Below are 16,814 nucleotides of genomic sequence, written 5' to 3'. Positions count from 1 at the left end.
CCTTGTGACCTAGCATTTGAATCTGTGAGCCTATGGGGCCCATTTCTATTCAAACCACCACAACAAGGAAAGAGGCTCATAGTAGTTATATGAGTGTGGCCATGAGCCCTTGGTGAGGATAGCCTCTGTCCTTGTAGCAAGAGAGTCCCTTTGTGCCAGGCACAAGGCACTTCACAAACCTAGTTTCTCGTTGTCAGTACCTTTGATGCTTGCTCTAGCTACTCCTGTTTTACACGGTTGAGTATGCTCTCAGACTTGTTTCTGGCTAGGAAGTAATAGGCCTGCGTTTAAATCTGCTCTGGCCACTCTCAGCTTCCCAGCTTCTTGCACAGAGCATGATGAGCAGCAGGAAATAGGAGGTTGATCAGTCCTGGATGGTGAATAAAGACATTTAGCAGCTCCTATCAGCCAGCAGTCTTCAGGAGCAAGCTATTTTTACATGGCTAAAGCAATGTGAACAATGTTTTTAGTTAGTTGCACCCTAAAGCAGCAGAGTTTAGTTGTCCTGTCAGAGTCCAGACAGGATAAGCTTTTGGAATGATCTAGAAAACTGTTCCTTAAAGAAAGAATTAAGGGATTGGTAGAATGGCTCAGCAGGTAAAGACTTCTGGCACCAAACCTGAGTTGTGATGGAAGGATGAGTCCAGGCTCGGGGGTGGGTAGTGGTGTGATCCTGTGGTTTCTAGCAGTGCAAAGGCTGCCTTCTACACGCAGGCATACTCGAGCATCCTTGCTCTCACTAGTCTGTTTCTCCCCACTCCCAACCAGCCTGCCTGGCAGTTTCTGTGTGTTGAGTGCCTTGGTTTTGGCTACCATTTACAGCCATAGTGGCTTCTTAGCAGCTGCCTGCTTGCATCCTCCCAGCATGCTGTGCTGTCCCATCAACCTGACATCCTAGTCTAACCTTCTGTTAGAAGGCCTTTCCCTTCCTTTGCTTAGCCTACCCCTGTCTTCCTTAGGACATCATGCAGTGCCTCCCTTCCCTGGTTGGGGTTAGACTGTAGGAATCTGGGCACTGGTATGTGTTAGTATCAGCTCCCAGTAGATATATTGCTTGCTGTAGAGTTTTCACTTAGGCCCAGGGTGTGAGGAGGTAGGATGAAGTAGGGGAGCTACCGTAGTGCTGCTGGGCATTTCACATACCAGGGATCCCAAATATAAGAAGAGCAGGACAAACAAAAAAAAAAAAGCCGGGCGGTGGTGGCGCACGCCTTTAATCCCAGCACTCGGGAGGCAGAGGCAGGCGGATCTCTGTGAGTTCCAGGCCAGCCTGGGCTACCAAGTGAGTTCCAGGGAAGGCGCAAAGCTACACAGAGAAACCCTGTCTCGAAAAACCAAAAAAAAAAAAAAAAAGGAAGAGCAGGACAGTGTGGAGGGATTCTTCAGTTCTGGAGGTGAACAGGATGGAGGTCCCAAAGAGTTCATTCTTGGGGACCCTGGGTGTGGTACTAGCTCATGTCAACCAACCAAGCTTTCTAGAATTCAGAGTCTAGACTCTTCTCTGACCTGCCATCACTTTGTGTGCTCTGCACTGAGTGATTTAGCACTGGTGGCTCTTTATAGCTTCAAAAACACTTACCTGTGAACTCTTGGGATTCTGCATTGAGAAAATGGGACCGTTGAGAATAGGAGAACACATTGGAAACCAGGGAGGTAGAGTGACGGTGCTGTCGGGGATAAGGACTTTGCACCAAAGCTTGGCCTGGAGGCAGGAGGGCAGGTGTATGAGAATGTCTCTCCTCCATACAGGAATAACCATGTTGACACAAGAGCTCTTGCAAGTTCCTGAAAAATAAGGTGAACACACAAAGCTTTGACACCATGTGTGAATATTATGGATCCTTTTATAGTTTCTCCTCCAGTCTGCAAATAATGTATCCAGAAGTATGAGAGATTTTACTGATACCCTTCAAGATAGTTTAGTGGGTTCAAGGCATTTGTTATTGAGCCTGATGACCTGAGTTCAGTCCCTGGTGTAAGGAGATAAGATGAAGTATGGGGCTGTCATGGTGCTCCTGGACATCTTGCAAACCAAGGAGCCCAAATATAAGGAGAGCAGTACAGTGTGGAGGGAGTCTTCAGTTCTGGAGGTTGAGTAGGGTAGAGGAAAGGCCACAGAGTTCATTCTTGGGGACCCGGGGCCACCACATGGTAGAAGGAGAGAACTGACTTGGATAAGCTCTACTCTGATCTCTGTATGCGCACGCTGGCATGCACCCACACAAAATTTAGAAAGTTATCTCTGCACCCACACAAAATTTAGAAAGTTATCTCTGGCTGGGCAGTGATGGTGCATGGCTTTAATCCCAGCACTCGGGAGGCAGAGGCAGGTGGATCTCTGTGAGTTTGAGGCCAGCCTGGTCTACAGAGTGAGATCCAGGACAGGCACCAAGATGAGAAACCCTATCTGGGGTTTTGGGGTGGGGGGAGGTTATCTCTCCCTGGGGCAGTGGTGGTGCACGCCTTTAATCCCAGCATTTGGGAGGCAGAGGCAGGCGGATTGCTGTGAGTTTGAGGCCAACCTAGTCTACAGAGCAAGTTCCAGGACTACACAGAGAAACCCTGTCTGGGGTGGGGGAGTTACCTTTGGTGGGGAGGGGGAGAAGAGAAAACCTAATGTAAAATAGGAATAACAACAAAATCTTAACTCACAAATGAAGGTATGCAGGCAAAGCATAGTGATGTATACTTGTAGTTCTAGGCACTTGGAAGGTTGGGGCTAGAGGAGCACTTGAGCCCAGTATTTTAGGGATACCTCGGACCTGGACAGCATGGTGAGACCCTTCTCTTTTTTTAGAAAGTAGCAACTAAGGCTAGGTGTGGTGGCATATGCCTGTAATCTCAGGGCTCTGTAGATGAAATTCTAAACGGTCTTATTAATAAATAAGAAACACAAAGCCAAATACAGAGTTAAAAGCCCAAGAGGTCAGAGCACTAGCAAATAGCCTTTAGCTTACCAGCTGCTGCCATCCTTCCCCTGAGAGAGAAACCTCCTCCTGTGTGACCCGTCTTTTTATTGCCTTTCTGTTCTGCCTTCTCATTGGCTTTAAACCCAACCACATGATTTCCTCGTCACTGCCTGTCTATATAGACCTCCAGGTCTCTATAGTTCCTACTGAGATTAAAGGTTCGCGTCACTGCTTGGCTGTGTCCTTGAGCAGCAGAGACTGTGCCTGCCATGTGATCGGGATTAAGGGCGTGTGCCACCACGCAGACTTCTGTTAAATGGCTTGCTCTCAGCTCGGACCCCCAGGCAACTTTATTAACTTTCAAATAAACTTACATTTCAGCACAAATAAAATATCACCATAGGGGTCAGGAGTAAGAGTCAGGAAGACTGCAGGTTCAAAGCTAGCTTCAGCTACCTACAGAGGAGGGAGCAAAGAAAGAGGGCTGATGGTGGGTGTGTCAGTGGGTAGGAGTGCTTACTACCCTGCCTGATGACCTGAATTCAATTCCCTAGACCCACAGGTGGAGGAAGACCTCCATGTGTACATGCATGTGTGCCCACACAGAGACTCACAGTGTTTTTTCTTTTTAAAAGAAATTTAAAGAGAGAAATATACAGAAAGCAAACTTAATATTGTCTGTCATTGAAAAAGAACTTGAAGCAACAGTGAAGTGCCTAGTGTGACAATAACGTATTGACAACTTTAAATGCAGCTAGTACTGAAGCAGTGCAACTTTTGACTTATTGCTGGAGGAGTGCAAATGGAACTTAGGAAGATGCTTGGGCAGTGTCTATGGTTTGAATTGGAAATGCCCACATCCAGGAGCTCACAAGCATCTATAACTAGCCCAAGGATCTGATGCCCTCTGTCTTCTGTAGCTACCCACACATGTGTGCATATACACACAGAATAAATCTTTAAAACTTTACCCTCCACATCTCATGTTCAAACTGGTGGCACAGTTGGGAAACTGTGGAACTTTTAGGAGGTGGTCGGGCTTGGCTGGTGGCAGTAAGTCACTAGGAGTGGGCTTTTCAGGTTTCAGTCTGGGCCTTCTTCTCTCTCTCTCTCTATCTACCTTAATGTGGAGTGTGAGCCAAAAGAAGCTTTTTTAAGTTGTTTCTCTCAGGATTCTGTCACATAGGCAGTTTCATGTAGAACCAAACATATTCTTACAATATGAGCCAGCAAAGGTGCTCTTTGCTCTTTTTGTTTTGTTTTTTTCAGGACAGTTTCTTTGTGTAGCCCTGGCTGTCCTGGAACTTACTCTGTAGACCAGGCTGGCTTTGAAAGCTCAAAGCCCACCCCCAGTGACACACCTTCTCCAACATGGCCACACCTCCTAATCTTTTGCAAACAGTTACACCAACTTCAGACCAAGCATTCAAACATGAGCCTATTGGGGGGGGGGGGGCACTTCTCATTCAAACCACCACACTATTGAAAAAACAATAAGGTTATTATGACATTGATTTCGGACCTTTTCAAAATGTATTGGGCATCTTATCTAGAAATGCTGGTTGGTTGTTGGATTGCCTTTTGTGTGGCAGGGCTTCAGTCAGTGTACTGTTGGGAATAAGTAATGAACAGTTAAAGCAGCCCTGGCTTGGCCATAGGTGTATGGACTTTGGTGTGCTGATTTTGATGTGTTTTTTGTTTTTTTTTTGTCCCCCCCCCCTTTTTTTTTTCTTTTAGGACAACCCTCCGTACGACAAGGGGGCCTTTAGAATTGAAATCAACTTTCCAGCAGAGTATCCATTCAAACCACCCAAGATCACATTTAAAACCAAGATCTATCACCCTAACATTGATGAGAAGGGGCAGGTCTGTCTGCCCGTAATTAGTGCTGAAAACTGGAAGCCAGCCACCAAGACCGACCAAGGTGAGCCGTGCACCTTTCTTCTCGCTGCCTTAGATAGGTCTCTTTTCTGGGAATACTGCTTTGTGATGGGTGCTTGAAGGTTCTCTCTAATACTCTATCAGACAGAGTTGAGAGAAAAACTACCTTAGCAACCCAAGTGTACAGAGAAGTACTGCTGAAACCCTGTCAGTCCTGTGAGTTTGCCTCGCCTCAGTCGAGCTGTCAACTGTGCATGGACACTGACCTTGGAGATGCTCAAGGATTGTGATACTGCCTAGATGGGGAAAGTGAGGAAGGTGTTGGATGCACACGACAGTTAGCACTTGGAATCACTTAGAAGAAAGGTTAGTGAGGACATTTCAGGCTCAACAGAAGGGCTGAACCAAATCCTGTCGCTCCCAGTATGTGGTTTGGGGGTTCAAGACCAGACACAGTCAGACTTGGGTAGCTTCCTATGAAAGCACGGAGTTGGCTGCATTGTCTGTAATTCTTAGAATTAGATGTGACTATATATGTCCATGCTCATTTTTCTTAGAAAAGTGTTTGATTACATGTCATGATTGTTCTCCTTCTTGTCCCTTTCTTACTACTTCTAGTAGAGAGACTTTATATTGGGAGATTTATTACGGCAACTTCATGTAGTAAAAAGGCAGGTTTATTTTTGGGTAACTTACAGCCAGTAAAGGGGTTGGTTACAGGATCTGGGAGAGATGGAGTGCAGTCCAGCGGTGCTCTCTGGAGAACTCTGCTTGATCTGCCATCCAGCATCCAGGATCACAAGGAACCAAGAGAGCTGGCACATCCAGATCTTGGGTCTTAAGGGCTCCTGTCTCGGACCCGCCCCAGGGGCAAGTCATAGGTATGTGTGGGGAGAAGGGCTTCTATACCAGACCCTCTGGCACTGACCAGTTTAGAGTCTCCTCCTTTCGCTGTGAACCGATGGCATGAAGGCCAGGGCCAGGGGGCTCTCAGGCCTGGGTGCAGATGCTTTACCACCTCTTAGTCCTATTTTATCTTCACGTCTAGATACACAGCCTGCTGCAGTTTCAGGTTGGGGCTGTGCTCCTCCCTCCAAAGAGCCAGATAGGTTAGGGCTAGTTTTCATTTTTGGTTTTTCGAGACAGGGTTTCTCTGTGTAGCCCTTGGCTGTCCTGGAACTCGCTCTGTAGACCAGGCTGGCCTCAAACTCACTTTGAGGTGATCCACTTCTGCCTCCTGAATACTGGGATTAAGGCGTGTGCCGCCACCACTCTGCAGTTCGGGGCAGTTCTTCTGTAGAATATGCTTATTGGTTATTAAGAATTTCATTTCACCTATAGTGACAGAATTACTGGTTTTGTGATTTGGGACAGCTCAGAGCTTCTTCCTAGAAAACCAATTGCTTGAGTCTTTGTAGTGCGGCTTTGATTCTGTCAATAATAGCACTGACGGGATTCAGGATGGGATGCCATATTCTCCTATTTCTGTTACCTATGCTGTATTATAACCCCCATTGAAACTTAGTGGCTAGCGACTGGAGAGATGATTCATTCACTGGATGCTGTTCCATGGGACCTGAGTTCAATTCCCATCACCCTTATGGCAGTTCACAACCGCCTGTAACTCTAGTTCCAGGGAGATCTAATATCCTCTTCTGGCCTCCAAGGGTACCAGGCTTGTACATAGTACACAAACATACACGTAGGTACAACTCTAATCACATAAAATTAGGGACTGGAGAGATGGCTCAACGGATAGGAGCACTGGTTGCTCTTCTAGAGGACCCAGGTTCAATTCCCAGCACCCACATGGCAGTGCACAACTGTCTGTAACTCTAGTTACAGAGGGGGATCAGACACCTTCACACAGACAATACATACAGGCAAAACACAAACGCACATGAAATAAAAGTAAGCAAATTATTTTTTAGAAAGCTAACTAATCGCCGGGCGGTGGTGGTGGTGCACGCCTTTAATCCCAGCACTTGGGAGGCAGAGCCAGGCGGATCTCTGTGAGTTCGAGGCCAGCCTGGTCTACTATGTGAGTTCCAGGAAAGGCACAAAGCTACACAGAGAAACCCTGTCTCGAAAAACCAAAATAAATAAATAAATAATAAATTTTTTTTTTAAGAGCTAACTAATTAAAGATAAAATGAAACAGTGGCTTAAAGTAACTTTTTTTTTTTTTTTTTTTTTTGCTCATTCTGTAGATTGGCTGTCTCAAACAGGGATGGTTATTCTTGGGGATACTCAGCTACTCTCATTGGGGGTAAATTGTGCCACTGGGTATCATTCACAGTGTGGCCCTGGGTGCTAGCTGGGCACTTGGCTGTCTGTGTGTTGCTTATTCTCCATGAAGTGCATTGGACTTCTTCATAGCAGTGGTGGAGCTCTAGGTTGAAAGCTGGAGCAGCAAGCTGCTTACACCTCAGTGTAGTGTTAGTACTGTTGTGTCCCTCCTCCTGGGTCCTATTGGTCAAGCAAGTACAGTCTTGTACAGGGAAGGAGACTGAGTCTTAAAGGAGTTGAGGCAGGGTATTCAGGATGGGAGAATTGGGGACACTGGCAGAGGAGGGGCCACTGGCACCGAGTACCTTACTGTCTCTACATGCTTTTCCTTTTCCTTCTTTTTTAAATGTGTGTGTTTGCCTGAATGTGTGTCTGTCACCATATACATGTAGTGCTGCGGAGGTCAAAAGACGGCATCCATTCCCTGGAACTAGAGTTACAAATGCTTAGGAGATGCTTTGTGAGGGCGAAGGAACTCAGGTGCTCTGGAGGGCCCTCTCTCCAGCCTCTGTCCCTCCACACACTTATGTGTGTGGTTCTGTTGTGGCCACATGGCAGACGCTGCTGTGCTCATTGTCCTGGTGTGTCTGGTCCTCCTCTTCCCTGACTGCTCTCCAGCCATCATCATCCTAGAGTCATCTTCCCTTTGTGTAGGGGGGGGGGCGGGGGTTCGAGACAGGCTTTCTCTGTGTAGTTTTGGTTCTGTCCTGGAACTCACTCTGTAGCCCAGGCTGGCCTTGAACTCACAGAGATCCACCTGCCCCTGCCTCCCTAGCGCTGGGATTAAAGGCGTGCGCCACCACCGCCTGGCTTCATCTTCCTTTTTTAATGTCTTGCAGTTCTGCTGCATTTGCTAATGTTGAAATGAACATGTCACTTGTTCTTAATAGCATCTGCTTGTGGTTTTCTTCTGCCCATGTCCTTAGGAGCATTTCCATTGATGACTCCTTTCAAATCTAGCTTCCTATTAGGTCTTTTTAATGGAATAGGCTCTAGCTCATGTCAGTCATCCACCATACAGCCTTTTGTTGATCTCTAGATTCTCTTAGGGTTTTCTGTCTAGAGAGTCTCAAAGTTGTATTGTTAGTGTTACTATTTTATGTGTATGGGTGTTTTGCTTTCATGTATGTCTGTGTACCTTGTGCATGCTTGGTATCTAGGGAAGCCAGAAGGGGGTGTTGGATCCCCTGAACTAGAGCTACTGATAGTTGTAAGCTGCCATGTGGGTGCTGGGAATTGAACCCAGATCCTCTGGAGGAGCAGCCTTGTTCTTAACAAGTGTTAAGAACAGTGTTAACAGCAGTGTTCTTAACCACTGAGCCATCATTTTTCCAGTCCCTCAGAGTTATGTTTTATTAGACAGGTATGGAAAATAAAAAGGATAAGATTGGGAGCTGGAGAGAGAGGGCTTAGTAGTTAAGAGCACTTGTACTTCCAGAGGACCATGGTTCAATTCCCAGCATACGTATGGTGGCTAGCAACCATCTTTAACTATAGTTGCAAGAGATCCAGTGCCCTCTGAGGCATCCATGAACACTGTATATGCAGTGCTCAGACATATATGCAGGCAAAACACCATACACATAAAATAAGATACATTTTACTTTTTAAAGATTTATTTATTATGATTACAGTGTTCCGTCTGCATGTATGCTTTTGCAGGCCAGAAGAGGATGCCAGATCTCATTACAGATGGTTGTGAGCCGCCATGTGGGTGCTGGGAATTGAACTCAGGACCTCTGAAAGAACAGCCAGTGCTCTTAACAGCTGAGCCATCTCTCTAGCCCTAGATAAATCTTTTTTAAAAAGCAAAGAAACGAAAAAGTTAAGACTGTTCACAGCAAAGTTAAAATGTTCTTAGTATATGAGCTGGAGAGATGACTCAGCAGTTCTTGAACTCGGTTCCCACCAGTCACATTGGGTGCCTGGCAGCCATCTCAGCTCTGCAGCTCTTCTGGCCCCTGAAGTCACATGCACAAATGTGTGCATTCTAACTTGAAGACACACAGACAAATTAAGCATAATGGAAAAGCAACATGAAAAAGAAAATGCTCCTGTGATCCAGCAGGTCAATTTTTAGTTGTGTATGCCCCCCCAAAAATGAAATCATGGGTTCACACAAACATTTTTTATTAATTACATTCGTGTGTTTGTGTGTGTGCATGAATGCATGTCATAGCATGCATGTGGGAGGTCAGAAGACAGCTTGAGGGAGTCAGTTCTCTCCTTACCCATGTGAATGGCAGGGATCAAGCTTGGAGGCAAGAGCTTTTATCTGCCAAGCAAGCACACTCCTCTGTGCTGAAACAGTCAGTTCATTGCAGCTCAAGCCATACTAGGCTCAAAGGAGAAGCAACTCAAATAAATGGATATACATAACGGTGTCTAGTCTGCTTCTATTGCTGGGACAAAGACACCGTGACCAAAAGCAACTTGGGAAAGAAAAGTTGTATTTCAGCTTATAGCTTACAATCCATCTTGAAGGGAAGTCAGAGCAGGAACTTGGAGGTTAGAACTGAAGCGGAAGTTAGGGGTGATGGCACACGCCTTTAGTCCCAGCACTCTAGAAGCAGAGGCAGCCGGATCTCTGAGTTCTGGGACAGCCAGGGCTACACAGAGAAATGGTTTCAAAAAATAAAAAGAATTGAAGTAGAGACCACGGAAGAGTACTGCTTACTGGCTTGCTCCTTATGGCTTGCTCAGTTTGCTTTCTTATATACCCAGCACCATCTGCCTAGGGGTGGTACAGTCCACAGTGAGCTGGACTCTCTCTCCCATGTCAACCATTAACCATGCTCTATAGACTTGCCTACAGGCCATTTTCTCAGCTAAAGTTTCCTCTTCCCAGATGAACCTGGCCTGTGTCAGATTGACAAAAAAACTGATCAACTGTGGTATTTTTATATAGTGACAATGTGTAGCCATAAAAAAAAATAATAAAGTGTAGATTCATAGTATACAAACTTTTAAAATAGTATGGTACATGAAACAATTACAAAAAGACAACATGGCAATGTGATTCTCTGTAGTTTATGGATTCCAGCTCTGTTGCCCAGGCTAGCTTCAAGCTAATGATCTTCTTGTCTTACGCCTTTTTTTTTTTCTCTGTATAGTTTTGGTGCTTGTCCTGGATCTCGCTTTGTAACCCAGGCTGGCCTCAAACTCACAGAGATCCGCCTGGCTCTGCCTCCCCAGTGCTGGGATTAAAGGCGTGCACCACCATCGCCCGGATTGTCTTACGCTTTTAAGTGAAATAATTTAAGCTGTGAAGGTGCCACATCTAGTTGCTGGTTATGATTTGGGAATTTTTATGCTTTCTAATCTCTTGGTCGATAGAGCACTTTTTGTGATAAATCCTGTCTTCGATAGTTCCTCTAAGGTGGACTTATTGCTCACAGACAGGTGCAGCTTCATAATGCACTTTTTTCTTTCTCGTGATTGGAAGTACCCTAATGAGCAGAGTGTGTCATACTGACCCACCACACACAACTGCCTGGAGAGGTGACCTTGTGTACAGACCCATAGAGATGTGAACAGGCCTGCTGTCTCCAGGGCCCAGGAGAAGGGGCTGACGAGGGCCAGGAGCTCCAGATGTTCTGTACTTTTCAGAAAATGATCTGGCCGGACAGTGGTGGCGCACGCCTTTAATCCCAGCACTCGGGAGGCAGAGGCAGGCGGATCTCTGTGAGTTCGAGGCCAGCCTGGGCTACCAAGTGAGTTCCAGGAAAAGGCGCAAAGCTACACAGAGAAACCCTGTCTCGAAAAACCAAAAAAAAAAAAAAAAAAAAAAAACAGGCCGGGCGGTGGTGGCACACGCCTTTAATCCCAGCACTCGGGAGGCAGAGCCAGGCGGATCTCTGTGAGTTCGAGGCCAGCCTGGGCTACCAAGTGAGTTCCAGGAAAGGCGCAAAGCTACACAGAGAAACCCTGTCTCGAAAAACCAAAAAAAAAAAAAAAAAAAAAAAAAACCAGAAAATGATCTGTACTAGCCATATTTTCAGTTTTGAATGAGTAAACTTATGAAGTGTACAGCAAGCTAAAGTAAAAGAATAAATAGTGCGGGTGGGAGGTACACACCTTTAGTCCCAGAAATTGGGAGGCAGAGACGGGGGATCTGTGTAAATGCAATGCCACCCTGACTGACTGACGTGAGTTCCAGGCCAGCCCGGGCTGCATAGTGAGGGCCTGTCTGGAAACATCGGGGATAGGTAGCATGACACCTACATGGGGGAATGTCCTTTTTTTAAACATTTCTGTATTGATTCTTTGGGAATTTCACATCATGTACCTCAATTCCACTTACCTCCTGGTCCCCCCATATTCTCCCTTCACCCCTGCACCTCCTCACCAGAAAATAAAAAAAAAAATCAAACTAAAATAAAACATAACAAACACAAGAATAGAACAAAGCACCCCAAAACCCTCTTGGCTTCGTCTTTCCCACATCTCCAACACCTTTTCTCATCCTGGTGGCATAGGAACCAAAGTGTGTCTCACAGTGTACCCTTTTGTCCAGTCAGCTTTACTAGCAAATGTTCATTGCTATGAGTCATTGATCTGGTTCATGGCCTCTGGTTTCTGGCAGCGGGTATCCTTCTTTAAAGGTAGCCAGCTGGAATCTGCAAGACAGAGTCCCAGGCAGCGTAGTCTCCTCAGGTGAGACTTGCACATAAAAGAACAAAGAGCAGATAGAGAAAACATCAAATTGGGTGCTTACAACAGAAACTGATGGGGGGTGGAGGTGTCAACCGGAGCTCCAGGTGAGCTTTCTCTCCACGGCTGAACTTCCAACTCTCCACATCTTTCCCATTGCAGGCATTTTTATGCCATGAGATAAACAGTAGTAACTTGGGTTGGAAATTGTTTACCTTCTAGCTGTTCTCAAGGGCACAGTGTATTTACTCCTAGGCTGTTTTGCTATTCTCTGCTCCCTGTCACTGAGACTATAGTACATCCCCAGATAAGGAATCTTGGAGAACACTTGACATTGGAGTCTCTTCCAGAGCCAGCTTCTCAGTTCAAAACAGCATATGACAGTTTACCAATAGACTCTGCGTTTCACTACGTTTCCGGGCTGCAAGGCTTTTCTGAGGCTGGATCAGTCAAGCTGTTAGTTAGCGATCATCTGTTTCTCTCCTGATTACAGAAGAGATGGGTTGAGTTCGGGTGGTCAGAATAAACAGAAGGCCGATTTGTCTTTAAAGCGCACTGTGGGCATATAGCTCACTTGGGACAGAGCCAACCTTGCATCCATAAAGCCCTGACTACATAACACCCCCAACACTCAGCAGGGTCAGGAATTCCAGGTCATCAGAAAGAAGGAGCAACCAGGGTTTGAGTCAGTGGAGAGATGGCAGTTTTTTTCCTGAGGTCAGTAGCATCTTACCTGTGCTCTTTCTGAGTCTGTTTTAACCCCAATGCCTTATCCTTCTTTTGGCAGTAATCCAGTCCCTCATAGCACTGGTGAACGACCCCCAGCCTGAGCACCCACTCCGGGCTGACCTAGCTGAAGAATACTCTAAGGACCGTAAAAAATTCTGTAAGAATGCTGAAGAGTTTACAAAGAAATATGGGGAAAAGCGACCTGTGGACTAAAATCTGCCACGAGTGATTCCAGCAAGTTTGAGCAGAGCCCCGAGCAGTACTCAGATACCCCGCAAAGCAGGACTCTGTGGAAAATTGACACGGGCCACCACCTGGCGTCCGCTTGTGGCAGTTACTAACTTTCTACAGTTTTCTTAATCAAAAGTGGTCTAGGTAACCTGTAAAGAAGGATTAAAAAATTCAGATGTTCTAGTTCTGCTTGCTTTGTTTTAAAAATCACTGCTTTAGTCTACTTCAAAAGAATGGCATTTCTTTTCTTGCCCAGATTTACTCAAAGTTACAGTTAGCCCAGGTTTAAAAAAAAAAAAAAAAAAAAGTCCTGCTTCCCTCTCCCCATTGCCCTTTTCCCTTTCAATGCCCTTCCACAGACTAAGGCCCCAGCTCCCCACAGAAGTAGCAGCGCTGGCAGCTCTTCTCCTGTGCCACACTGCCTGTGGGTGATAGCTCAAGTCCCCCTCATGCCACCCTATTAATGTCCTTTAAAAAATTATAAAACAATAACAATGCCCCCACCCTCCCCCAAAACAGAATGTCTGTTCAAAGGGAAGCTGCTTTTACATAAAACCTTAGCAAGTGTTTCCACAGTAACAGACTCAATGGGCAGACCCCACGCCCCCAACCCGTGGTCAAGCTGTGTGTTCTTTGTAGAGAACCCTGCAGTACCAGGTTTGTGGTGACCTTGGAGGGAGGGTCTGCCAGCAGAGAACGCCGTGCACTTGTGTGAGGATGTCTTCAGTCAGCAGTCCTCCGTGCAGCTGTGGTAGACGGCCTGCTGCTCATCACAGGCAAAGCAAAAGCCAGGATAGTCTGTTGAAATCTCAAGCTTCACCACCACCAAGCTCTGCTGAGGTGTGCCAAGGAGCCCCAATTCCTCAGCACAGCAGGCCACCACTGTCTCCCTCCACATGGTTTGCCCTTTGTGGGGTCAGCATTGGTGGCTTCTGCTTTGTAACCAGCTGCCCCTTCCTCAGAGCAGCTGCTGATGCAGCCCAGGAACAGGATGGCCTTTCCAGAGTCAAGCTCCACTGGAAGCTCACTCAGTAATATCCTTTCAATATGTTTTATATTGTTTTCATTGCCTTTTTTTGTAGAAATAAAATTTGACCTTAGAATTTATCATCAAATGAACTTTGTCAAGATTTGAATGTTAATGTCTTTTCAAGGCAAGTGGGACTGTCCTTGAAGTAGTGGTGCCACCCTGAGGGAGCTGTCGGCCTGACTGCCTGTGTTCACCAACTCACTTAGGGTCTAGATCCTGTGGAGAAGATTGCCTCAAGAGCTCTAGCTTTCTGCTTTAACCGTAGTTCTTTAACTTCAGGGCTACCTGGGGCTCACCTACTTGGAAGACAGCTCTGGGTTTTGCCTATAAAGGAGTGAGACAGGTCCTCTCAGGCAGTGTAACACTATATAGTTTTCCAAGTGTTTGGCTCCTGTGGTGCATAAATGAACTGTGCTTTAGTTCTAGGTATGCATGGGGCAGGTTTCTGGAGACTTCATGTGCCCAGGATGGCCAGAGCACCGGGCCTGCGTTTCTACGTCTGTCTCTTCATTGGCAGAAAAGTGACAATGGATTTTATTTCATTCACGTTCAGATTTGTAATAAAATGCCAAATTCTGTCAGAAGTTGTCCAAACAAGCCACCATTTGTTCTTGTTGCTTTTCTGAATCTAGAGATAGTCCACCTGTCCGATAGCTTAGTTCTACCTGCCTGTTACCCCTCACTGCTCTCTGCTCACTATGGGAGGCACCCTTATGCCAGCAGCCCCTCTCAGGGACTCTCAGCCCTAGTACTGACAACCGTGGCCTGCCCTGGAAGCAGGGGTCTGGCTTGGAGTCAGTAGTGTCCCTCTGGGCTTGCATGCCTTGCTCTTTCTAGCCCTGTCCTGGAGCAGGCTTTGAGCAAGCTGGCAGCAGCTCTGGCTACTCCAAACTAAAGAAGAGCTGGATCCTTTAGAGAAGGGGATGTCTGTGAGCAGCCACCCACCCACCCACCCCTGACACAAGTTGGCTCAGGAATTCACATCCCCCTGGTTCCTTGAAGTGCCCGGGTCCTGTCCTGCTCTTTCCACGATGGCAGAGAATAGGCTTTCTAAGATGCTGTGACCCCATCTGTCCTTAATAAAAATGTTCTCAGACACTAGTTTGGGTGTATGGGTTTCTTCCTTTGGGGATGGACATGGCTGGGGGCCTGTGTTCTTGGAAACTAAAGAGAGTAGTGTCTAGGCCTCTGGTCTCTTTCCTCTGCTTGCCAGCCTCTAAAAGAGGTATACTGGTGTCTTGCCAGGTAGAAGTAGATGGGGCGGTCAACACTGGGAAAACTGCAGAGACTCCATGGATATCCAGGAGACTGACGGACACACAAGATGTCACTTCATCCTTCTAGCCCCAAGAAAATGTGAATTGCATTTAGCAAACATGAGAACTAGTCAAGAAGAGGGGTTTGATCAGGGGCTTGAACTGAAGAGTATCTGTCTCTGAATCATAGCCGTATCTGGAAACTCACTGGGTTTCTCAGACAGCTACTAAGACACGACAGCACCAGCCAGGCCTGTGACAAGTGGGCACCAGATGAAATCAGTTTACCTTCCCAGCTGGGTCTGCAGATCTTGCAGGAATACTTCCTGGGCCATCGTTTTACGTTGGCTTCCAGACATTGCTGGAGCCTTGCTGGCTTTGAACTCAGAATCCTCCTCCCCCTTGTTTCCCTTCAAATAAGTATTTAGCCCCTAAGTCCCGTACCCCCTGCATCCTGACTTGTTATTCTACTCCTGTAGCCAAAGGCCCAGTTTCCTTGCTGCTGAGTAAGCAGCTTGTAAGCCATTCAGCTTTGGCTTGGCATGTCACTTCCTCTAGCCTTAAGAGATGTGTCCCCCAACATGTTGTGCAGTCTACTCTAGGGAGAAGTCAGTTTGATTTGACCTGCCCTGTCCACGTCCTATGTGAGCAAACAGCACTGCCGCCCCCCCCCCCACCCCCCCACCCCCACCCCCAAAGTTGAGGAAGAAACGGACACTGTGACATGGTGCCCAGCCCAGGCCGCGTCCTGTAAATGGCATTTCCTGGGTGACTCAAGACAGCAATCCTGGAAAAGCAGACAGTACAGACCACTTACCTAGCACCATGCTCAAGGTCCAAAGAAGGAAGCTTACCTCTAAAGAACCTTCCTCTTCTTCCAGTGTGGCCCAGATCACACTGATTTGCCATTTGTAGGCTGGGCAGTATCCCAGCAGAGCCTTCCTTCTGAGCACTCCATTGTAGAATCACACTCTAGGAGCTGTCCCCTTGTACTAGGCCTCCAGCCAACAGAATGTGCGCCCGAACCACAGGAGTCAGGGGAGGAGGTGAATGGTAGACAGCAGAGGAATCACTGCCCAAGTCAAGGTCGAGGAAGTTTATAATAGACTGGAGCCAACAAGGGAGGAGGAGGAGGAACAATATCCCTTTAGAAAGCCACACGTCTTGTCAGGTGAGAACTTGCTTCCCTGACCCCCCAGTTCCAGGACAGATGTAGGCCATGTCAAGTCAGTTCAAAGCCCTGCTCCACAACCCCCACTTACAAGTTTGTGGTGGGGGCACAGGAAATCAAGTTGATAGGAAACTTACACAGCATGCATGAAACTCTGGGCTTAGTCCTAAAAACCATGTAAACTGGGAGTGATGATGCACAGCTGTAATCCCAGCATTGGCAGGAATAACGGTTCAATGCTACCCTTGGCAAGTATCAAGACAGTCTGGTTTTGCCTAGCATTCACGTGGTATTCCAGTTTCCTTTCCATCTTCCAAAATGGTGTAAAGCTGTGTTCCACCACCTTCCTATCTATTCCCTCCCGGCAGAGCATCCATAGAGCATATGTAGCTAGAATCCCAGTTTCTCGTTTCTGCAGAGGACTGCCTCTCCTGGGAAATGTAACCACTCCTATAACTTGCAGGGCCTATTTGACTCTGTTCCCTGAAGTGGCTTACATATAACAGGTTGCCTCCCCTCTTGGGATGACTAACACTGCTGCTGTAGTGTGTGTGGGTATGGGGGTGGAGTCTGAGGGGGGACAACTTTTGGGAGTTGGTTTTTTCTTTCCACAGTCCTGGGGATCAAACACAAGAACTTTTACACAATTGGCCATCTTGCTGGCC

General features: G+C 46.8%; 1 protein-coding gene across 5 annotated transcripts in view; it reads left to right on the top strand.

The window, feature by feature from the left end:
* The window catches only part of Ube2l3 (ubiquitin conjugating enzyme E2 L3), a 54,797-nt gene extending 39,974 nt beyond the window's left edge, over positions 1–14,823 (top strand). For all 5 annotated transcript variants that reach the window (XM_052740012.1, XM_052740016.1, XM_052740013.1 and 2 more), the window contains 2 exons: positions 4,647–4,833; positions 12,520–14,823. In XM_052740012.1, coding sequence (XP_052595972.1) covers positions 4,647–4,833; positions 12,520–12,674 — 342 coding nt within the window. In that variant the 3' untranslated portion in view covers positions 12,675–14,823. The remainder of the gene's footprint in view (positions 1–4,646; positions 4,834–12,519) is intronic.
* Positions 14,824–16,814: the final 1,991 nt, after the last annotated feature.

The sequence above is a fragment of the Peromyscus californicus genome, unplaced genomic scaffold (assembly GCF_007827085.1).
Source record: "Peromyscus californicus insignis strain IS unplaced genomic scaffold, ASM782708v3 Scaffold_16__1_contigs__length_79575227, whole genome shotgun sequence".
NCBI lineage: Eukaryota > Metazoa > Chordata > Mammalia > Rodentia > Cricetidae > Peromyscus > Peromyscus californicus.
This window is presented reverse-complemented; position numbering and strand designations above follow the sequence as displayed.